Source organism: Pseudophryne corroboree, chromosome 3, assembly GCF_028390025.1.
Source record: "Pseudophryne corroboree isolate aPseCor3 chromosome 3, aPseCor3.hap2, whole genome shotgun sequence".
Taxonomy (NCBI): domain Eukaryota; kingdom Metazoa; phylum Chordata; class Amphibia; order Anura; family Myobatrachidae; genus Pseudophryne; species Pseudophryne corroboree.
Window position 1 is genome coordinate 719936982 of NC_086446.1, and position 25038 is coordinate 719962019.

Consider the following 25038-nt stretch of genomic DNA (forward strand, 5'->3'; position numbering starts at 1 on the left):
ATTCCATGGAATGTTGGGCTGCCGTACGTGTTCCCTTCCGGTCTCACTCCTGCCCAGGGTAAAAAGGTAGTTCAAGCAAGAAGGAGGAATCCTACTTCTGATCGCTCCAGCATGGCCCAGACGGCATTGGTTCTCAGACCTGCAGGGTCTCTCGCTAGAGCGTCCTCTTCCGCTACGCCCAGACCTCCTCGTTCCCCACGGGTGGCTCATCAACTGGAAGAAATCATCCCTGGTTCGTGCCCAGAGCATGGTGCACCTGGGGGCGTTGTTGGACACACACAACCAGTGGTTGTTCTTGTCACAAGAGAAGGTCCTGTACCTTCAGGACAAGATACAATGCTTCCTCTCTCGCCTGCGAGTGTCGATACACTCGGCGATACAAGTACTAGGCCTCATGGTGTCGGCTTTCGACATGGTAGAGTATGCTCAATTTCATTCCCGCCCTCTGCAGAAGCTGATTCTTGCCAAGTGGGATGGCCTGCCTCACCGGATCAGGTCTTACATGATCTCCTTGTCTCCGGAGGTTTGTCTGTCACTGAGCTGGTGGCTACAGGACCAACAACTGAGCAGGGGTCGTCCTTCAGGGTCGGTGGACCAGGGAGGAGTCTCTCCTCCCGATAAACATTCTGGAATTGCGGGTGGTGTTCAATGCTCTGAAACTGGCCCAGCATCTGATACAGAACAGGCCTGTTCAAGTACAGTCGGACAACGCTATCATGGAGGCGTACATAAATCATCAAGGCGGCACTGAAAGCCGCATGGCAATGATGGAAGTGTCAAGGATTCTTCAATGGGCGGAACGCCATCTGCCAGCCTTATCGGCAGTGTTCATTCTGGGGGTCTTCAACTGGGAAGCGGACTTCCTCAGTTGTCAGGATGGACACGCCGGAGAGTGGAGCCTTCATCCAGAAGTATTTCAACTCCTAGTGGACAAATAAGGCCTACCAGACGTAGACCTGATGGCGTCTCGACACAATCATAAGGTTACAATCTTCGGAGCAAGGACAAGGGATCCTCAAGCAGCGTTCGTGGACGCACTGGCAATTCCATGGAATGTTGGGCTGCCGTACGTGTTCCCTTCCGGTCTCACTCCTGCCCAGGGTAAAAAGGTAGTTCAAGCAAGAAGGAGGAATCCTACTTCTGATCGCTCCAGCATGGCCCAGACGGCATTGGTTCTCAGACCTGCAGGGTCTCTCGCTAGAGCGTCCTCTTCCGCTACGCCCAGACCTCCTCGTTCAGGGCCCTTGTGTCTACTGGGATTTGGCCCGCCTGGCTTTGACGGCGTGACTCTTCAAGCTTCAATTCTGAGGGCCAAAGGATTTTCTGAGGCAGTCATTCAAACTATGTTGAAGGCCCGTAAACCAGCTTCTGCTCGGATTTATCATAGGGTCTGGAATTCTTACTTTGCTTGGTGCGCGTCTAACAATCATGACGTATATAAGTTTAGTACGGCCAAAATTTTGGCTTTTCTGCAACAGGGCCTGGAATTGGGCCTTCGTCTGGCCTCCCTCAAGGTTCATATTTCTGACTTGTGTGTATGGTTTCAGAGAAAAATTGCGACTCTGCCTGATGTTCATACATTTACTCGTGGTGTTTTACGGATTCAACCTCCCTATGTCCCGCCTGTGGCTCTTTGGGATTTGTCGGTTGTTCTCGAGGCCTTACAAGAGTCTCCGTTTGTACCTCTTGAATCTGTGGACCTTAAGTGGCGTACTCTTAGGTCTTGTTCTTGCTGGCTATTGCCTCTGCTAGATGGGTTTCAGACTTGGGTGCCTTGTCCTGTCGGTCACCCTTTCTGATTTTTCACAGTGACCGGGCGGTTCTTAGAACTTGCCCTGGTTATTTGCCTAAGGTGGTGTTGTCTTTCCACCTTAACCAGGAGATTGTGGTTCCGGCATTTACCTCTCCAGGTTTGTCCTCCAAAGATACCAAACAAAAACCAAGTGGCGCTTGACAATCAGATAATTGAAAACATTTATTTTAAAATATAAATGAAATACAACAACCTCCCGGGGGTATATTACAATATTAAAACATCAGACAAAGAGGAAGGGGGGTGCAAATCCCCAACCCCCAAATTCCCTTCCGCACACTGAGAATTACCTGTAACAATCCCTGAACCTATCTGGTAATAAAATTCAGAGAATTCGTCACAAATGTTTGCAAACACATGTTTAGCTGCTGGCCACTTCACGGCTTCTCTGATACAGCAGTCCTAACCTACATAATAGCAGTGCCCACATAGGGCCATGTAATTTGTCACAGTACGCCTCATGATAAAGGCTTTTACTAAAACACTTCCAAACAGAGAGCTAACTTACCCGGGAGCCACCCCCAGGATCTCCCATTGGCACTACAAGGAACAGCATGCCTTCCAAATGCTGCTCCCATTCAATGCCTCATGCACACAAGCAGACAAACAATTAGGAAGCTGCTCAATCATACCTGGAGGTAATTATATATCAGGTGCTGGAAGGGGGAGGGGTCACAGACAAACAACAGACAAAGAGGAAGGGGGGTGCAAATCCCCAACCCCCAAATTCCCTTCCGCACACTGAGAATTACCTGTAACAATCCCTGAACCTATCTGGTAATAAAATTCAGAGAATTCGTCACAAATGTTTGCAAACACATGTTTAGCTGCTGGCCACTTCACGGCTTCTCTGATACAGCAGTCCTAACCTACATAATAGCAGTGCCCACATAGGGCCATGTAATTTGTCACAGTACGCCTCATGATAAAGGCTTTTACTAAAACACTTCCAAACAGAGAGCTAACTTACCCGGGAGCCACCCCCAGGATCTCCCATTGGCACTACAAGGAACAGCATGCCTTCCAAATGCTGCTCCCATTCAATGCCTCATGCACACAAGCAGACAAACAATTAGGAAGCTGCTCAATCATACCTGGAGGTAATTATATATCAGGTGCTGGAAGGGGGAGGGGTCACAGACAAACAACAGACAAAGAGGAAGGGGGGTGCAAATCCCCAACCCCCAAATTCCCTTCCGCACACTGAGAATTACCTGTAACAATCCCTGAACCTATCTGGTAATAAAATTCAGAGAATTCGTCACAAATGTTTGCAAACACATGTTTAGCTGCTGGCCACTTCACGGCTTCTCTGATACAGCAGTCCTAACCTACATAATAGCAGTGCCCACATAGGGCCATGTAATTTGTCACAGTACGCCTCATGATAAAGGCTTTTACTAAAACACTTCCAAACAGAGAGCTAACTTACCCGGGAGCCACCCCCAGGATCTCCCATTGGCACTACAAGGAACAGCATGCCTTCCAAATGCTGCTCCCATTCAATGCCTCATGCACACAAGCAGACAAACAATTAGGAAGCTGCTCAATCATACCTGGAGGTAATTATATATCAGGTGCTGGAAGGGGGAGGGGTCACAGACAAACAACAGACAAAGAGGAAGGGGGGTGCAAATCTGTTGTTTGTCTGTGACCCCTCCCCCTTCCAGCACCTGATATATAATTACCTCCAGGTATGATTGAGCAGCTTCCTAATTGTTTGTCTGCTTGTGTGCATGAGGCATTGAATGGGAGCAGCATTTGGAAGGCATGCTGTTCCTTGTAGTGCCAATGGGAGATCCTGGGGGTGGCTCCCGGGTAAGTTAGCTCTCTGTTTGGAAGTGTTTTAGTAAAAGCCTTTATCATGAGGCGTACTGTGACAAATTACATGGCCCTATGTGGGCACTGCTATTATGTAGGTTAGGACTGCTGTATCAGAGAAGCCGTGAAGTGGCCAGCAGCTAAACATGTGTTTGCAAACATTTGTGACGAATTCTCTGAATTTTATTACCAGATAGGTTCAGGGATTGTTACAGGTAATTCTCAGTGTGCGGAAGGGAATTTGGGGGTTGGGGATTTGCACCCCGCTTCCTCTTTGTCTGTTGTTTGTCTGTGACCCCTCCCCCTTCCAGCACCTGATATATAATTACCTCCAGGTATGATTGAGCAGCTTCCTAATTGTTTGTCTGCTTGTGTGCATGAGGCATTGAATGGGAGCAGCATTTGGAAGGCATGCTGTTCCTTGTAGTGCCAATGGGAGATCCTGGGGGTGGCTCCCGGGTAAGTTAGCTCTCTGTTTGGAAGTGTTTTAGTAAAAGCCTTTATCATGAGGCGTACTGTGACAAATTACATGGCCCTATGTGGGCACTGCTATTATGTAGGTTAGGACTGCTGTATCAGAGAAGCCGTGAAGTGGCCAGCAGCTAAACATGTGTTTGCAAACATTTGTGACGAATTCTCTGAATTTTATTACCAGATAGGTTCAGGGATTGTTACAGGTAATTCTCAGTGTGCGGAAGGGAATTTGGGGGTTGGGGATTTGCACCCCCCTTCCTCTTTGTCTGTTGTTTGTCTGTGACCCCTCCCCCTTCCAGCACCTGATATATAATTACCTCCAGGTATGATTGAGCAGCTTCCTAATTGTTTGTCTGCTTGTGTGCATGAGGCATTGAATGGGAGCAGCATTTGGAAGGCATGCTGTTCCTTGTAGTGCCAATGGGAGATCCTGGGGGTGGCTCCCGGGTAAGTTAGCTCTCTGTTTGGAAGTGTTTTAGTAAAAGCCTTTATCATGAGGCGTACTGTGACAAATTACATGGCCCTATGTGGGCACTGCTATTATGTAGGTTAGGACTGCTGTATCAGAGAAGCCGTGAAGTGGCCAGCAGCTAAACATGTGTTTGCAAACATTTGTGACGAATTCTCTGAATTTTATTACCAGATAGGTTCAGGGATTGTTACAGGTAATTCTCAGTGTGCGGAAGGGAATTTGGGGGTTGGGGATTTGCACCCCCCTTCCTCTTTGTCTGTTGTTTGTCTGTGACCCCTCCCCCTTCCAGCACCTGATATATAATTACCTCCAGGTATGATTGAGCAGCTTCCTAATTGTTTGTCTGCTTGTGTGCATGAGGCATTGAATGGGAGCAGCATTTGGAAGGCATGCTGTTCCTTGTAGTGCCAATGGGAGATCCTGGGGGTGGCTCCCGGGTAAGTTAGCTCTCTGTTTGGAAGTGTTTTAGTAAAAGCCTTTATCATGAGGCGTACTGTGACAAATTACATGGCCCTATGTGGGCACTGCTATTATGTAGGTTAGGACTGCTGTATCAGAGAAGCCGTGAAGTGGCCAGCAGCTAAACATGTGTTTGCAAACATTTGTGACGAATTCTCTGAATTTTATTACCAGATAGGTTCAGGGATTGTTACAGGTAATTCTCAGTGTGCGGAAGGGAATTTGGGGGTTGGGGATTTGCACCCCCCTTCCTCTTTGTCTGTTGTTTGTCTGTGACCCCTCCCCCTTCCAGCACCTGATATATAATTACCTCCAGGTATGATTGAGCAGCTTCCTAATTGTTTGTCTGCTTGTGTGCATGAGGCATTGAATGGGAGCAGCATTTGGAAGGCATGCTGTTCCTTGTAGTGCCAATGGGAGATCCTGGGGGTGGCTCCCGGGTAAGTTAGCTCTCTGTTTGGAAGTGTTTTAGTAAAAGCCTTTATCATGAGGCGTACTGTGACAAATTACATGGCCCTATGTGGGCACTGCTATTATGTAGGTTAGGACTGCTGTATCAGAGAAGCCGTGAAGTGGCCAGCAGCTAAACATGTGTTTGCAAACATTTGTGACGAATTCTCTGAATTTTATTACCAGATAGGTTCAGGGATTGTTACAGGTAATTCTCAGTGTGCGGAAGGGAATTTGGGGGTTGGGGATTTGCACCCCCCTTCCTCTTTGTCTGTTGTTTGTCTGTGACCCCTCCCCCTTCCAGCACCTGATATATAATTACCTCCAGGTATGATTGAGCAGCTTCCTAATTGTTTGTCTGCTTGTGTGCATGAGGCATTGAATGGGAGCAGCATTTGGAAGGCATGCTGTTCCTTGTAGTGCCAATGGGAGATCCTGGGGGTGGCTCCCGGGTAAGTTAGCTCTCTGTTTGGAAGTGTTTTAGTAAAAGCCTTTATCATGAGGCGTACTGTGACAAATTACATGGCCCTATGTGGGCACTGCTATTATGTAGGTTAGGACTGCTGTATCAGAGAAGCCGTGAAGTGGCCAGCAGCTAAACATGTGTTTGCAAACATTTGTGACGAATTCTCTGAATTTTATTACCAGATAGGTTCAGGGATTGTTACAGGTAATTCTCAGTGTGCGGAAGGGAATTTGGGGGTTGGGGATTTGCACCCCCCTTCCTCTTTGTCTGTTGTTTGTCTGTGACCCCTCCCCCTTCCAGCACCTGATATATAATTACCTCCAGGTATGATTGAGCAGCTTCCTAATTGTTTGTCTGCTTGTGTGCATGAGGCATTGAATGGGAGCAGCATTTGGAAGGCATGCTGTTCCTTGTAGTGCCAATGGGAGATCCTGGGGGTGGCTCCCGGGTAAGTTAGCTCTCTGTTTGGAAGTGTTTTAGTAAAAGCCTTTATCATGAGGCGTACTGTGACAAATTACATGGCCCTATGTGGGCACTGCTATTATGTAGGTTAGGACTGCTGTATCAGAGAAGCCGTGAAGTGGCCAGCAGCTAAACATGTGTTTGCAAACATTTGTGACGAATTCTCTGAATTTTATTACCAGATAGGTTCAGGGATTGTTACAGGTAATTCTCAGTGTGCGGAAGGGAATTTGGGGGTTGGGGATTTGCACCCCCCTTCCTCTTTGTCTGTTGTTTGTCTGTGACCCCTCCCCCTTCCAGCACCTGATATATAATTACCTCCAGGTATGATTGAGCAGCTTCCTAATTGTTTGTCTGCTTGTGTGCATGAGGCATTGAATGGGAGCAGCATTTGGAAGGCATGCTGTTCCTTGTAGTGCCAATGGGAGATCCTGGGGGTGGCTCCCGGGTAAGTTAGCTCTCTGTTTGGAAGTGTTTTAGTAAAAGCCTTTATCATGAGGCGTACTGTGACAAATTACATGGCCCTATGTGGGCACTGCTATTATGTAGGTTAGGACTGCTGTATCAGAGAAGCCGTGAAGTGGCCAGCAGCTAAACATGTGTTTGCAAACATTTGTGACGAATTCTCTGAATTTTATTACCAGATAGGTTCAGGGATTGTTACAGGTAATTCTCAGTGTGCGGAAGGGAATTTGGGGGTTGGGGATTTGCACCCCCCTTCCTCTTTGTCTGTTGTTTGTCTGTGACCCCTCCCCCTTCCAGCACCTGATATATAATTACCTCCAGGTATGATTGAGCAGCTTCCTAATTGTTTGTCTGCTTGTGTGCATGAGGCATTGAATGGGAGCAGCATTTGGAAGGCATGCTGTTCCTTGTAGTGCCAATGGGAGATCCTGGGGGTGGCTCCCGGGTAAGTTAGCTCTCTGTTTGGAAGTGTTTTAGTAAAAGCCTTTATCATGAGGCGTACTGTGACAAATTACATGGCCCTATGTGGGCACTGCTATTATGTAGGTTAGGACTGCTGTATCAGAGAAGCCGTGAAGTGGCCAGCAGCTAAACATGTGTTTGCAAACATTTGTGACGAATTCTCTGAATTTTATTACCAGATAGGTTCAGGGATTGTTACAGGTAATTCTCAGTGTGCGGAAGGGAATTTGGGGGTTGGGGATTTGCACCCCCCTTCCTCTTTGTCTGTTGTTTGTCTGTGACCCCTCCCCCTTCCAGCACCTGATATATAATTACCTCCAGGTATGATTGAGCAGCTTCCTAATTGTTTGTCTGCTAATATTAAAACATCACAAGAATGTCAATGTACAATGGTGGTCATTCCGAGTTGTCCGCTCGCAAGCTGCTTTTAGCAGCTTTGCACACGCTAAGCCGCCGCCTACTGGGAGTGAATCTTAGCTTCTTAAAATTGCGAACGAAAGATTCGCAATATTGCGATAAGACATCTCTTTGCAGTTTCTGAGTAACTCGAGACTTACTCGGCATCTGCGATCAGTTCAGTGCTTGTCGTTCCTGGTTTGACGTCACAAACACACCCAGCGTTCGCCTAGACACTCCTCCGTTTCTCCAGCCACTCCCGCGTTTTTCCCAGAAACGGTAGCGTTTTTTCACACACACCCATAAAACGGCCAGTTTCCGCCCAGAAACACCCACTTCCTGTCAATCACATTACGATCACCAGAACGAAGAAAAAACCGTGAGTAAAATTCCTAACTGCATAGCAAATTTACTTGGCGCAGTCGCAGTGCGGACATTGCGCATGCGCACTATGCGGGAAATCGCTGCGATGCGAAGAAATTTACCGAGCGAACAACTCGGAATGACCCCCAATATGTTATGACTAAGTATCCAAAATGTAATTAGAGCACCAATTGAAAACAATATCATAGAAATTCAATTACTAATACCACCAGAGGGGTCATGGAATGTGCAGAGTTCAATGTATGCACTGAGATATATGGCTAATAGGTACTTGTCAAATAAAGGATCACTCACGGCTGTGTGCTTGAAAGATATTGCATGTAGCACAAATAAATGACATTGTTCAGCTGGTGCAGAATTGGTGAACTGACAAATTAATTTGTATGCACCTGTAGCGCTGGGCAGGAGCTTTCGATGCCTGCTCCCTGGTGCTGTCCCGTTGGCCAGGGAGATGTATACACCAGAGCCTCAGCGGTAGATGGAAATGATGCCGCGCCGTGCGGGAAGCCCTGGTTGTCTGTCCTCACCCGATCAATGCTACCTCCGGTAGCTCCGTGTTTCCCAAGCGGGGACAGATGACTGGTGTAGCCGGAGCTGTAGTGATGGTCAGGCCGGGTGTACTGGCCGGCAGCCGACCTGTCTGTGGTTAGATGAGCACCCGATGTAGTTTCCGTGCGCAGGTCCGCACCGGACCTAATTGGGAACGGCAATTGCTGCTTCTACCGCCCAGACAGGAGATGAGCGGCTGGGGCTGTAGGGGTGGGAAACTGCAGGCTAAGTTCTCTGGGCCGCAGTAATCAGACTGGGCTCCTATGCACGGCTCTGAAGGAAGATTTAGAGTACACAGCAGTAGTGATACCTTGAGGTATAACACCTGTATCCTTAACCAAAGGTCTTTGGACGTGGTACAGGCTCTCCGTATTTATGTGAAGAGAACAGCTTCTCTTAAGAGATCTGATTCCCTCTTTGTCCTTTTTGGTTTTCACAAACGTGGCTGGCCTGCTTATAAGCAGACCTTGGCCAGATGGATTGGAATGGTGATTGCACATGCTTATGTACAGGCTGGCCTTCCAGCTCCTGCTACCATCAAAGCCCATTCTACTCGGTCTGTTGGACCTTCTTGGGCGGCCCGCCGTGGTGCGACCCTTGAATAATTGTGCAAGGCGGCTACGTGGTCCTCAGTGAACACGTTCATAAGGTTCTATGCCTTCGATACTTCCGCCTCCCAGGATGCCTCCTTTGGACGCCGGGTTCTTGTGCCCGCTACAGTGCGTTCCCTCCCATGAGGAACTGCTTTAGTACATCCCCGATGTTATCCCTGTGGAACCCCAGTGTACCCCGCTGCAGAAAAGGAGATTTATGGTAAGAACTTACCTTTGCTAAATCTCTTTCTGCGAGGTACACTGGGTAACAGAAGTGAAGAAGGAAAGCACCTTAACCACTGCGCAATACACTCCAAAATGCAGCCCAGGTAACTCTAGGTCCACCAAACCATTTACAGAGATACAGAAAAAAGGGGAGAGATCCCTGTGGCGCAAAGAAGAAGTTACATGTACAGCCCAAACAAATAAATAAATGAATAGTTTAATACAGTCCCTTGAGTCTTTGATCCTCCAAGATTGTTTTTCAACTCGTAGTACCTCAAATAGGAGAAAGACACTTAGTGTAACACCGTTATGACAGTTCACAGAACCAATATTATGATAGGTATCACACTCACATTTGATTAAAATAATCAATGCTCATGATCCACCAAATTGAAAGTGATGACGTGGGGTATCTTCCTCCAATAGGATATGTAAAATAAACGGGAAAATATAGTGCTAAACTGTTTTTCATAAAAACATCAGATTTTTATTACCAGGTTACTCACATTCTTAAAAATATATAAAAGCATATATCCTCCAAAAGGAGTAGTAGCCCACGCTGGGAAACAGCTTCCAAAACCGGTAAGTTCAGGATGGAAAAGTCGAAGTCCTCATTTGGGAGATATTTCAACAAAGTGCTGGTCCCACGGGAGTCATAGAAAACCACCTGCTTGTGGAGGATATATGCTTTTATATATTTTCCCGTTTATTTTACATATCCTATTGGAGGAAGATACCCCACGTCATCACTTTCAATTTGGTGGATGATGAGCATTGATTATTTTAATCAAATGTGAGTGTGATACCTATCATAATATTGGTTCTGTGAACTGTCATAACGGTGTTACACTAAGTGTCTTTCTCCTATTTGAGGTACTACGAGTTGAAAAACAATCTTGGAGGATCAAAGACTCAAGGGACTGTATTAAACTATTCATTTATTTATTTGTTTGGGCTGTACATGTAACTTCTTCTTTGAGGTACACTGGGTACCACAGGGCGCCCACCCTGACGCACTTAGCTTCTTTGGGTTTGTATGGCATTAGCCGCTGATACCTTCTCCTGTTGTGAGAATGTGGTGTATGTGGCTACTAACGGTTGTCGTCTCTTTTACCTGCTACTGCATTGGACTGGTGAACAAAACTGAGCTCCTGTGCCTGCAGGCGGGGTTATAGAGGAGGCAGCGCTGTGCATCTTGGAAACAGTCAAAGCTTTTAGCCTGTTGGTGCCTACTCTACACCCCGATGTTATCCCTGTGGAACCCAGTGTACCTCGCAGAAAGAGATTTAACAAAGGTACTGTAAGTTCTTACCATAAATCTCCTTATTATCTATATACCTGTATATAAAAATGTATGTATGACTAATGTATGTATGTATGTGTGTGTTTATGTATGTATGTATGTATGTATGTGTGTGTGTGTGTGTGTGTGTGTGTGTGTGTGTGTGTGTGTGTGTGTGTGTAAGTATGTATTGCATACCTCCCAACATGACCCTCTCCAGGAGGGACAAAATGTTCTGTCCCTGGACTTCTCTCTTAATGTAGGTTTGTGCTCACATGTGTTGAAGTAGTTACTTCATAAGTAAGGTGTTTCAGCACAGGTGCTGGCAATCATAAATTAAGAGGGAAGTCCAGGAGCAGAGCATTCTGTCCCTCCTGGAGAGGGTCATGTTGGGAGGTATGGTATTGTGACAAGAACACTGGAATAGTATTTGAGGGCAGGTATGTTTGTCCCAGGTTCTTGTCTTACCTGTATTAGGAAAATGTTTTGTTTTGTCAGAACCTTTTCCGTTTATTGTTAAAGCTGGATAAGGTCCCTGAAAGAAAGATAGGGCAAGTTCCAGACGTTGGGCCCAGTTCGGGTCTTTGGCCTCACAGAGGGCTAATCAGGGTTTCAGCTGTGTAAGTGGGTTATAGGGCTGCTAGCCTGATTAGTGTGGGCAGACTGCCTGGGAAGACTGCAGGATCTCTGTGAGAGAAATACGCTTCCTTATACATGTGAGCCATACAGTGTTGACTGGAAAACTCTGTGTTCTTTTTTAGAGACAGTTAGGAACGTCTTGTGTTTAGTTAGTGCCGGACAGGCAAGGTATTTTGTTTTGATGTTTGTTTTGTTTTCGGCTTAATAAAACTGGTCGTGGCCAGTTGCACCACACACTGGACTTGTGTGATTCCTCAGCTGCTGCTTGCTAACATTTATCACACAAAACGGCACCTTGTTCCCTTACGGTGTTACAGTATGTATGTGTGTATGTTCCAGCATAACTCTGGAATGCCTGGAGCAATTTACACCAAACTTGGTACACATATGATTTACAATCTGGAAAAAAATACAGTAGGGGTAAAACACCCCTAGACCCTCTAGGAATGAGGTTGAGGATGGGAAGGGGGTGACATGTAAAAATCTATAGTTTTCGGGGTCGCTGAGATGAATAGTGACATTCCCGATGCCGTTTAAGTCCAAGTTCAGCATGGGGGGGTGAGAAGGGGTTAAAAACAAAATGTCCAAATGACCGACATTAGTGTCAAATTATCCTGGCACTGTAAGCATCAGACTGACAAGTATATAGCCCAGAGGCCCATTACACAGTGACCCCTAGGGGAACAGCTCCCACATAGACTACACCCGGCTTGGGTGATGAAACAATGACAGCAGTCGGCAGTGTGTGCAGGGGGTGGGGGATGGTGCAGCCCTGCTGCTTCCACACTTACCCATGTCAACAGACTCGCACACAGATCCACCCGGTCCAGACTCTCCACGTGTTTAACATCCTCCCTCCGCTCCGCTACTCGCTTTCCGCCAACTGATCTGCAGCAGCGCGATGTGGCTCCGTCCCCGGCTACACATCGGCAGCGATGATAAATCACATCAGGGTCATTGCTCCCTGTGACCAACCCCCGGCACAGCTGCCGCCTCTACAACTACTACTGTCACTGTACAGGCCACTGACACCAGGGAGCACTGCGACACCGCTCCTGGATAATGCAGATGTCTCCCCGCCGGTGTACCTGGCGCTGGCTGCTGTGTCCGGCTTGGGGAGGGGGGGATCTCGGGAGGTTCCATGCAGCGGGCATCCCCTCCGTCTCTGGGCTGATCCTGGCTGCTGCCTTGCTGGGGGATGGGTGGTCTTAGTTTACCAGGAAGTCCTTGAAAATAAAAGTTATACGCACGGAAATACTTGAAATTCCATAGCAAAGCACGGGTATTCAGCTAGTTAAATAGTAATAATAATAATAATTTAGATGTTAAGCTTGCAAGCAGGACCCTCCTACCTCTATGTCTGTCTGTTTTTGCCCAGTTTGTTCTATTACTGTTGTTCTAATTGTAAAGCGCAACGGAGTATGCTGCGCTATATAAGAAACTGCTAATAAATAAATAATAATAATAAATGCTCAAATAATTTTAGTTGTAAAAATACCGGCTCCTTGGGAACATTTTTCTAAACTGAGCCTGCCGGAGGGGCAGCGCCGGCCCTAGGTATAGGCAGACTAGGCAAATGCCTACGGGCACAAGCATCTTCTGCTGATTAAATTGATATGCAGTATGCCTATATTCTGGGTGTGACTGCGGCTGTATCTGCATACGAAATGCTACGTTACAGTGACTTCCTGTTAATCACTCTAACGTAGCATTTCGTATGCAGACATAGTCACAGTCGCACACAGAATATAAGCATGCCACATATCATTTTAATCAGCAGAAGCTGATTGTGCAATCCAGCCACATAGTAATGCAAGTAGGACACATTTTCATAAAAAGGCGCCCAACGTTAGCAGAGCTGCCAGCTGACTCACGCCAGGCATCTTCTGCATGGCATATTGAGGACACATCTGTATCCAAGCAGAGGCAGAGGTCACAGTTTTAGCGGCCATGTGAGTGATGTGTACGAGTGGGTAGGTTGTGCAGTAGTGTTCTGCATATGTGTAAGGGACATTATGTGTGTAAATCTAGTTGCACTACTGTGTGGCATAATTTGAATTGGGGGTACTATTGTGTGGCCATGCCCCTTCCCAGCAAGAACACACCCCTTTTTGGACTGTGCGACAAATGCGCAATGTTCCTATTTAAAATATAAAGGGTAGGAACACCAAAATGAGGGCTGCTATGGGTGAGGGGTGATGATGCTGGGAAAGGGGTGCCCGGGTCAGAGGCGGAATAAGAGGCGGTGCTAGGGGGCACCAGCCACAATATTGCCTAGGGCATCATATTGGTTAAGGCCGGCTCTGAGGAGTGGCATAGAGGGGAAGAGCCAGCACACACTGAAGATTTCTTAAAGTGCCCGGCTCCAATGGACCCAGTCTATACTGTACCCATGGTTCTAATTCCATCCCAGTATCTCCTAGGACGTTAGAGAAACAGCCATTTCCTCGCAAACATGGTCGTTCAGACAAATAGTTTTTGCCCATTTTCCAGTGTTTGGGAGCAAATGATTGATTGTCATTTGTATATAGTACTAGCCTGAAAATAGATAGACAGACAGACAGACAGACAGAGACAGACAGCATGGACACAATTCCATTTTTCTAATACAGTATACAAGATCACATATGTTTACTTATTCCTTGGGGAACTTCTGGAAAGAATGGGACTGAACATTTCTATCTCTCCAGCAGGAACATTATATTGTGTGCATTTATATGCTCTTCTCAAACAATTTCCACAGCAGAATCCTTTGTTTGGAGAAGAGAGACCTGAGGATCACAGATTTCAGCACTCACTCTAGGGAGCCCTTTAACTGCTCCAAACTTGTTTGAATGCATGATGTCAGCCAAGCTTTTACAGCAGATATTCTGAACATGAAAGCAGTGTTTTTAGCACAATGAAAACTATTACCTACAGTATTTAAGAAACCATGGCCCTCATTCCGAGTCGTTCGCTCGGTAATTTTCTTCGCATCGCAGCATTTTTCTGCTTAGTACGCATGCGCAATGTTCGCACTGCGACTGCGCCAAGTAATTTTGCTATGAAGATAGTTTTTTTACTCACGGCTTTTTCTTCGCACCGGCGATCGTAGTGTGATTGACAGGAAATGGGTGTTACTGGGCGGAAACACAGCGTTTTATGGGCGTGTGGATAAAAACGCTACCGTTTCCGGAAAAAACGCGGGAGTGGCTGGAGAAACGGAGGAGTGTCTGGGCGAACGCTGGGTGTGTTTATGACGTCAAACCAGGAACGACAAGCAGTGAACTGATCGCAGATGCCGAGTAAGTCTGAAGCTACTCTGAAACTGCTAAGTAGTTTGTAATCGCAATATTGCGAATACATCGTTCGCAATTTTAAGAAGCTAAGATTCACTCCCAGTAGGCGGCGGCTTAGCGTGTGTAACTCTGCTAAAATCGCCTTGCGAGCGAACAACTCGGAATGAGGGCCCATATACAGTACTTAAAATGTGGGTTTATATATACTTTGTCATTTGCTCCCATCCATTACCAGATTATCTTTCCAACCAGCCATGTTGGACAAATGGTCTGCCAGATAATTGTATAGTACAGTGCAGTGCTTAAAGTGGTCCTAGAGAGGTGGTGGAACTCACCCCCCTTCCCACGGTGGCAATTCAACAAAGGTATTCCGCGCGCCGTAGGCGCGCGCCGCAAAAAGGGGCGCGGTCTCAAAAAAGGGGCATGTTACACAATAGTAATAAAGCCCACAGTAGTAGCACCCCATAATACACATAATGCCTACAGCAGTAGCGCCTCTTATACAATGCCCACAGTGGTAGCGCCCCTTATATAGAGCCCATAGTAGTGGTGCCCCTTATGCAATGCTCGCAATAGCAGTGCCCCTTATGACCCCAGGAGTGATGCCCCTTATGAAGTGCCCCCTTTACAATGCCCTCATTAGTAGTACCCCCCAGTAGTAATGCCCTTAATGGTAATGCCCCCAGTCGTTTAGCCCCTGTAGTTATGCCCCCTTGTAGTTTAGCCCCCAGTAGTAATGCCTCCAAGTAGTAATGCCCCCAGTAGTTTAACCCCTGTAGTTACGCCCCCAGTAGTAATGCCACTGTAGTTATGCCCCCAGTAGTAATGCCCTCCTGTAGTTTGCCCCCTGTAGTTTGCACCCAGTAGTAATGTCTCCCAGTAGTAATGCCCCCAGTAGATGCCCCTCTGTAGTTTGCCCCCCAGTAGTAATGCCCCCCCAGTAGTAATGCCCTCCTGTAGTAATGTCCCCCAGTAGTAATGCCCCTCGGTAGTTTGCCCCCCAGTAGTAATGTCCCCCAGTAAATGCCCCCCAGTAGATGCCCCTCAGTAGCTTGCCCCCCAGTAGTAATGCCCTCCTGTAGTTTGCCCCCTTGTAGTAATGTCCCCCAGTAGTACTGCCCCTCGGTAGTCTGTCCCCCAGTAGTAATGCCCTTCTGTAGTTTGCCCCCTTGTAGTTTGCTCCCAGTAGTAATGTCCCCCAGTAAATGCCCCCCAGTAAATGCCCCCCAGTAGTAATGACCCCAGTAGATGCCCCTCAGTAGTTTGCCCCCCAGTAGTAATGCCCCCGTAGTAATGACCTCTCAGTAGTTTGCCCCCCAGCTGCTACACAAATAAAAAAAATAAAAAAACACAGCACACACCATACTTACCAAGCCCCGCTCCGTGTCCGGCTGCTGCAGTCCTCTCGCCGCCCGCTCCTCTGCACTATGAGAGAGACGTCATGACGTCTCTCCCATAGCGCGCACTGACTGAGCCGGAAGGCGGAGCTCAGTACTGAGCTCCTGCCTCCGGCTGCCGCTGTGCGGGAAGACGGGCGCCCCGCTGGTAACACACTCTCAGCGGGCGCCCGTCATCTCCCTGCAGCGACGGGGACACATCGCCGGGTTAGGTGAGCCAGAGGAGGCGGAACTGCGTTCCGTCTCCAAGTGGAACTGTCGGAACGCAGTTCCGCCCCGTTCCGGCTCACTTTAACCCCTGGTGCAGTGGTTCTCAAAGAGATGTAGGTATGTGAACGGCAGTCAAGAGACCGTCGGAACGGTATGGTGACCGGCGGGATCCCAATCGACGGTCACCCATTCCCGACCTAGTCTCAGACTGTGTGCCTAGGCACTCTGGGGCTCCTCAGGAGAGTCAGGACACTTGCAAGGGCAGTGTCGGACTGGGACACGAAGGGCCTACCGGGGGAATGCAGTAATAGGGGCCCATAGTTAGGGGTGTGGCCAGCCTACAAAGGGGGTGTGGCCAGCCTCCACAGAGGCTTGAACTACACAATAGTTTAGTGCAGTGTAATGCAACATATCTACCATATATAATACAAGTGCATAGTCTGGAACCTGATCCCTAGAGGAAGGAGTGGGCCCTCAGGCAGTGGGGCCTACTGGTGGTTTCCCTGGTACCCCTGTGTGCCAGTCTGACCCTGTGCAAGGGTGCCTTGGGTTGGTGGTCCAGGACCAATTCAAATTATTTATGGTCACTGTAACAGGCAAAACCAGTGCAGGTGGCTGCCAATCATAAAATGTGGTCACACAGAAGTAAATATTGTCCCTCCCCACACAATTGACCTAAGGATGACATATAAAAACAATTTACTGCATTTAATATTTATTTCTACGTTTTTTCAATAAGAAACTTTTGGCCATGGGGTGCCGTGAAAATAATTCTGATACTCTAGAACGCCGTGATAAAAAAAGCTTTGGGTACCACTGCTATAGTGTATGCCTAGCTTCAGTCCCAGTATGCAATATGGCTCCAGCCACGCCGAGCGATATAGCATAGCAAGTTTTTCTTTCATTTTGCATCTTAAGATTCGTAACGCAGACACAGCGAAACACCGCTCAGTCTGTACCAGAGATGCCGTGCTGTGACTTTAACCTCACAGGAATGTGGTTTAAATATGTACAAAGTCGCAGATGAAGACAACAGCAAAAGGCTGCTGACGTTGCATAGTATTCCTTCCTATAGCTTCCTATGCAGATTCAGACTCATTCACACACAGATGTACAAATGTCACATATTAGATTAATCAGTGCTGTTTCATCAAGCGGTTTTGGCAAATCCAATTGTTTCAATTGTGCGACTTAGACGCACATTCAAGCAAAAAAAAAGACTATTGCTCCAAGCTGAGTCGCACGCAGAGGCGTAACTAGGGTTTTCGGAGCCCAGGGCAAGATGGAAAATGGCGGCCCCCCTCCCCCCAAAATGGGCGTGGTCACACACCAGAAGGGGTGTGTCCACTGAAAATGGCCCACAGTGCCAGTTACATTGCCCCACAGTGCCAGATACAATGCCCCACAGTGCCAGATACATGCCCCACAGTGCCAGTTACATTGCCCCACAGTGCCAGATACATGCCCCACAGTGCCAGTTACATTGCCCCACAGTGCCAGTTACATTGCCCCACAGTGCCAGATACAATGCCCCACAGTGCCAGATACATGCCCCACAGTGCCAGTTACATTGCCCCAAAGTGCCAGATACAATGCCCCACAGTGCCAGATACATGCCCCACAGTGCCAGATACTTGCCCCACAGTGCCAGATACATGCCCCACAGTGCCAGTTACATTGCCCCACAGTGCCAGATACATGCCCCACAGTGCCAGTTACATTGCCCCACAGTGCCAGTTACATTGCCCCACAGTGCCAGATACATGCCCCACTGTGCCAGATACATGCCCCACAGTGCCAGATACATGCCCCACTGTGCCAGATACATGCCCCAATGTGCCAGTTACACGCCCCACTGTGCTCCCCCTCCCCGGTCACTCACCGCTTGTGGCTCGCCTCTGATATGTGAGAGGAGGAGAGAGCAGCGCCTCTCCTTCCCCTCACCGCTCCAGGTCTCCGGCGGCTGTGTGGCGCCGGTTCGCTAGCCAATCAGAGCTCGCGGACCGGCAGCCAATCAGGAGCCGGTCCGCAAGCTCTGATTGACTAACTCCGCCGGAGACCGGACACACGCAGCGCTGCTAGTGCTGGCAGCGGCGGTGAGGGGAGGGAGAGACGCTGCGCTCTCCTCCCCTCACATTTCGGCGTGACAGGATGATGTTTGCACCAGACATAGCGTTTTCCTTGGTGGCCGAGTTCAATTTTAGTCTTATCTGACCAGAGCACCTTCCTCCATACATTTGGGGAGTCGTCCACATGCCTTTTGGCAAACTCAAAACATGCCTTCTTATTTTTAACACTAAGTAATGGCTTTTTTCTGGCCACTCTTCCATAAAGCCCAGCTCTATGGATTGTACGGCTTATTGTGGTCACATGCGCAGATACACCAGTCTCTGCTGTGGAACTCTGCAGCTCCTTCAGGGTTACCTTTGGTCTCTGTGTTGCCTCTCTGATCAATGCCCTCCTTGCCCGGTCTTTGAGTTTTGGTGGCTGACCCTCTCTTGGCATGCCTGTTGTGGTACCATGTTCTTTCCATTTGAAGATGATGGATTTGATAGTGCTCCGGGGGATCATCAAAGATTTGGATATTTTTTTATAACCCAGTCCTGACTTGTACTTCTCAATAACTTTGTCCCTGACTTGTTTGGAGAGCTCCTTGGTCTTCATGGTGTGATGCCTCTTGCTTAGTGGTGTTGCAGCCTCTGGGGCCTTTCAGAAAAGGTGTGTTTATACTGGCAGATCATGTGACACTTAAGGCCCATACACACTGGGCGATTTTGAGCTGAAAGCAGCTCACTTTTGGTGTGTTGAGCTGCTTTCAGCTCAAAGCCGCCCAGTGTGTATGGACAAGCGATGAGTGGTAAGCGCTGATGCGCGCTCCTGCTTCATCGCTGGCAGCCGCCGTTCATCTACGGGTATTACCAGTAGATGAACGGCGGGGTGAGCGGCTTTCCATAGCGTCCTGCTATGGAAAGCCGCTCACCCCCGCTGACATCGCTGGGCAGGGGGGAAAATCTCTCAGTGTGTATGCACTGAGCACTTTTCAGCCCAGCGATGTCAGCGATCATCGCTGTTCATGCACGCTGGGCAAAAGCGCCCAGTGTGTATGCACCTTTAGATTACACACAGGTGGACTTCATTTCACTAATTATGTGACTTCTGAAGGTAGTTGGTTGCACCAGAACTTTTGAGGGGCTTCATAGCAAAGGGGGCACATGACAATTTGAAAATGCTTATTTTTAAAAATTCCTTTTTATATACATTTTTCTCATTTCACTTCACCAATTTAGACTATTTTGTGCATATCCATCACATAAAATTCAGATTAAAAAATAAATTAAATGACAGGTTGTAATGTAACAAAATAGGTAAAAAGCCAAGGGTGTGTGTGTGTGTGTGTGTGTGTGTGTGTGTGTGTGTGTGTGTGTGTGTGTGTGTGTGTGTGTGTGTGTGTGTGTGTGTGTGAATACTTTATCAAGGCACTGTATATATATATACAGTATATACAGTGTATTAACTTTATAAAAACACACTTAGTTTGTGCCGATGCTTCTTTTGTCTGAAAACCCGTTAAGAAGAGAATATATTTTTACGTTGTTTTTTTTTGCGTTGATCACTTTATAGTAACTTTTACTTAAAAAAATATTTTTTGTGAAATATAGGGAGACAATTGCATATAACCAGGGGTGGCTCCAGAGGTGGGGCTGTAGCTCAGTTCAAAATTCAAATATGGGAGGCACCAACTGCCAGTGAGTCAGTTTGAAATGACAGTTGGTGGCAGTTGGTGTGGCTCCCCTATTTGAAATTTGAACTGACCTGCAGCCCCACCTCCGGAGCCACCACTTCGTATAACACATAATGACATAATATTGGACAGCAATAAGAATTTTAATATTATCACTTACTGTGTACACATTTTTCTACAGCATTGTATAAATCTCCAAAAGCCTTCAGTACATTATTATTGTTTTATTGCATTATTCCTCCAAGTCATTTTTGTAGATTAATCCTTATAAATTTCAACTGAATGTGAATGGATTAGAAGGTAACCAATTTAAAGAATAGCTCCTGTTGTCTGTAGCAATAGGATACATACCACCCAACTGTCCCGCCCGCGGTCCCGTTTTTTTGGGACTGTCCCGCCGTCCCACCTGAGGGCTGCAGTGTCCCACTGGAGGGGAGGGGGGGGGGGGGAGTGCAGTTGGGAGGCTCCTTCACTGCTGAGCAGCAGTGAATAGACGCTGTGCGCATGCGCTGGGCATGCCCCCTCAGTGATGGAAATGGGGCGTGGCTTGCGATCACGGGCCCTCCCGTGAAGCCACGCCCCATTTTCCATAGGTCACACTCCTTTTGTGGTTATCAAATCTTGGTGGTATGTACACCCAAACAGAGTCTCAATATTTAATTGAATAGTCTTTATTAAACTTGACAAATGGATGTCCCCTAACTCTTAACATTGGATGAGTAACAGAACTCACACAGGATTCCAGACACTGTACTCTTTCATGGTGACCAATCTCTACCACTGTGTACTACTAGCCACTGAACCCAAATATTGATACTACAGATCAATTTAGGCCAAGCCTGATCACCCCTTCACAAAGTACAATGTAAGCTTCAAATAGTTAAAAGTCTCCAGCTTGGAATTCTCTAGCTTTCTATGCAAGGGCAGATAGCTCAATGAGTAGAGTGACCGACTGCAATGTCATAGGCAACAGGTTTGAATTCCGGGCACATCAGTATCTCGAAATGTAATAAAGGACAGTGAAACTGAACAACAAAGAGCTATCAAGTCAAGTCCATGAATGTTGTATAGGTATTAGCATCAAAAGGGGTAGGGGTAGGAGACGGGCTGTCATGAGATGCTGGGCTTCAAAAAGGGTGTAAGCTGCAAGTGAAAGAAATTAGATAATTCATAATTGACAAGTGCTGCCAACAGCGCCCCCTACCCTGCAGCGCTATGTGCAAAGCACACTCCGCACGCACCTACAGTAGTTACAGCCCTGGTGCTAGTTAACAATCTTTATCACCGCTTATTGTAGCTATACTGTACAGATATTAGTAGCAATGCACGAGAAGATGAGAAAAGACTTTCGCTGGTGAAAACACCATAGACATGGTTTTTCTCATATTACCAAATTGTAACATAGAATTTGACGGCAGATAAGAACCACTTGGCGCATATAGTCTGCCCCTTTTTTGTTTACCATATTTTTTTATCTTAAACCTTATTTGATCCTAATTTACTTGTAAGGATATCCTTATGTCTATCCCATGCATGTTTAAATTGCTCTACTATCTAAGCCTCTACCACCTCTGATGGGAGGCTATTCCATTTGTCTACTACCCTTTCTGTGAAGTAATTTTTCCTCAAATTTCCCCTGAACCTCCGCCCATCCAGTCTCAGTGCATGTCCTCGTGTCCTATTGCTTCTCTTCATTTGGCGAATGTTTCCCTCCTGGACCTTGTTAAAAACTTTGATGTACAATCAGGTCCATAAATATTGGGACATCGACACAATTCTCATATTTTGGGCTCTCTACACCACCACAATGGATTTGACGTGACCTGAAACCGATTGAGCATGCATTTCACTTGATGAAGACAAAACTGAAGGGAAAATGCCCCAAGAACAAGCAGGAACTGAAGACATTTGCAGTAGAGGCCTGGCAGAGCATCACCAGGGGTGAAACCCAGCGTCTCATGATGTTTGGTGATGTCTATGTGTTCCAAACTTAATTGACTGCAAAGGATTTGCAACAAAGTATTCAAAAGTGAAAGTTTGATTTAGGATTGTTTAGTTTGTCCCATTACTTTTGGTCCCTTAAAAAGTGGGAGGCACATATAGAAACCGTTGTAATTCCTACACCGTTCACCTGATTTGGATGTAAATACCCTCAAATTAAAGCGGAAAGTCTGCAGTTAATGCACATCTTGTTTGTTTAATTTCAAATCCATTGTGGTGGTGTATAGAGCCCAAAATATGAGAATTGTGTCGATGTCCCAATATTTATGGACCTGACTGTATTTGAAAGTTTCTATCATGTCCCCTCTTTCCATTCTCAGCTCCAAACTAAACATATTGAGATTTTTTAGTCTGTCTGTGTATGTTTTGTGATGTAGGTCATGCACCATATTGACTCCTTTAGAATGTTATGTGTGTGAATGTGATACAGCTGATTGGCCTTGATGTGCCAAGTGGATTATATGGAAATGCTCTGTGCCGCACCGTTTACCGCACATAAATATGCTCCATCTGTTCTCCAAGAATGTAACATAAAAAAATAATAACTTTCGTGCTGTGAAATGAAAGCTATTGCATAGATGTTTCCAGTCTATTAATACAGATCTTGTTCTCCTTGTAGTGAACTTGGATCATTTTCAGATTCTCCGGGCAATTGGCAAAGGAAGCTTTGGCAAGGTAAGAACAAATTATTTTCTTCTTCAAAGCACAAACACATAAGCTGAGACCTAGGGGTGACTTTGTAACTTCAACAACATATTGTAAAACTGTAGTGGCCAAAAAATTCTATATAAACCCTATTGATCAAAAAGCAGCGTTCGCTATAAATATCTGCCACCTTGATTCCACTATAATTGTGTTTTTGTGATGCATTGTCTTCCTCTTAACAGCTGTGAAGGTTACAGTATCTGGTGACAATGTGTGACTCTGGAATTTATTATTCTTTCTAATTGACTTTATTATTATTTGTTTTGCTGAATTACATTATGTGTTTTTTTTCTTTTGATTGTTATTTAAACACAACAAAGTAGAAGTTTGAAACAAAGACAATTAACAGCTGAGGTCAATCGGGATCTGTCATTTTCTGCTATCATTAAATTAAGTAGGCTCAGTTACCGACTGGTGTTATGTAATAACGCGTGGGGTGTACAAATGCGTTATCCATGTGTTTGTTACTAAAATTTTCACTACAATTCTGAGCTTTCTTAGAGATCCCCTTGGCTTAGAAGGTGCATTCACTCAATTTGAACTCATGTTTTTGGAAACCGGGATACTACCGCACCACTAGCTAGTAACATACTCAGTGGTACATATCCCAGTCACTCCTCTCCAATTGGTAAATGGGCTTTACATGTCGGCAGTGGGGTGTTCACACATAAGTGTGCTATGGGCATGTATGATGAGTGCATGCTAGTTACAGGTGCATCTTCTAAACCAAACATCAGAACCAAGCTGAGGGCCATCAGGGCTGTTTATAGACAATTTGGCTACCAGTGCGAACAGTAAAAAAATGCACCCCCCCTCCCCCCAAACATTAAAAAATGTAAATATTAGTGCATTCCTAAAAGGGGGCTAGGGCCTCAATACAATGGGCGTGGCCTTGCAGGAAGAGACTACCTTACACCCCCGGGCATTGGCCAGCACAGGATAAGAAAAATGCCACCAGATTATGCCCTACACAGCAATGCCCCTTTACAACACATTATGCCCCACACAATAATGCCCCTTGCACCATATGCCCTCACAGTAATGCCACTTGCACCATATTATGCCCCACACAGTAATTCCCCTTGCACCATATTATGCCCCACACTGTAATGCCTCTTTACAACACATTATGCCCCACACAGTAATGCCCCTTGCACCATATGCCCCACACAGTAATGCCACTTGCACCATATTATGCCCCACACAGTAATTCCCCTTGACCCATATTATGCCCCACACTGTAATGCCCTTTGCACCATATTATGCCCCACACAGTAATGCCCCTTGCACCATATTATGCCCCACACTGTAATGCCCCTTGCACCATATTATGCCCCACACAGTAATTCCCCTTGCACCGTATTATGCCCCACACTGTAATGCCCCTTGCACCATATTATGACCTACACAGTAATGCCCATTGCACCATATTATGACCCACACAGCAATGCCCCTTGCACCATATTATGCCCCCTCCCCCCAAACATTAAAAAATGTAAATATTAGTGCATTCCTAAAAGGGGGCTAGGGCCTCAATACAATGGGCGTGGCCTTGCAGGAAGAGACTACCTTACACCCCCGGGCATTGGCCAGCACAGGATAAGAAAAATGCCACCAGATTATGCCCTACACAGCAATGCCCCTTTACAACACATTATGCCCCACACAATAATGCCCCTTGCACCATATGCCCCACACAGTAATGCCACTTGCACCATATTATGCCCCACACAGTAATTCCCCTTGCACCATATTATGCCCCACACTGTAATGCCCCTTTATTTACAACACATTATGCCCCACACAGTAATGCCCCTTGCACCATATGCCCCACACAATAATGCCACTTGCACCATATTATGCCCCACACAGTAATTCCCCTTGCACCATATTATGCCCCACACTGTAATGCCCCTTGCACCATATTATGCCCCACACAGTAATTCCCCTTGCACCATATTATGCCCCACACTGTAATGCCCCTTGCACCATATTATGACCCACACAGTAATGCCCATTGCACCATATTATGACCCACACAGTAATGCCCCTTGCACCATATTATGCCCCACACTGTAATGCCCCTTGCACCATATTATGCCCCACACAGTAATTCCCCTTGCACAGTATTATGCCGCACACTGTTATGCCCCTTGCACCATATTATGACCCACACAGTAATGCCCCTTGCACCATATTATGCCCCACACTGTAATGCCACTTGCACCATATTATGCCACACACAGTAATTCCCCTTGCACCATATTATGCCCCACACTGTAATGCCCCTTGC

The 25038-nt window shown here is 46.7% G+C and overlaps 1 protein-coding gene across 1 annotated transcript in view; it reads left to right on the forward strand.

The window, feature by feature from the left end:
* The window catches only part of STK32C (serine/threonine kinase 32C), a 682919-nt gene that overhangs the window by 316739 nt on the left and 341142 nt on the right, over window positions 1–25038 (forward strand). Inside the window, exon 2 of the mRNA XM_063962178.1 lies at window positions 22660–22715. Coding sequence (XP_063818248.1) covers window positions 22660–22715 — 56 coding nt within the window. The remainder of the gene's footprint in view (window positions 1–22659; window positions 22716–25038) is intronic.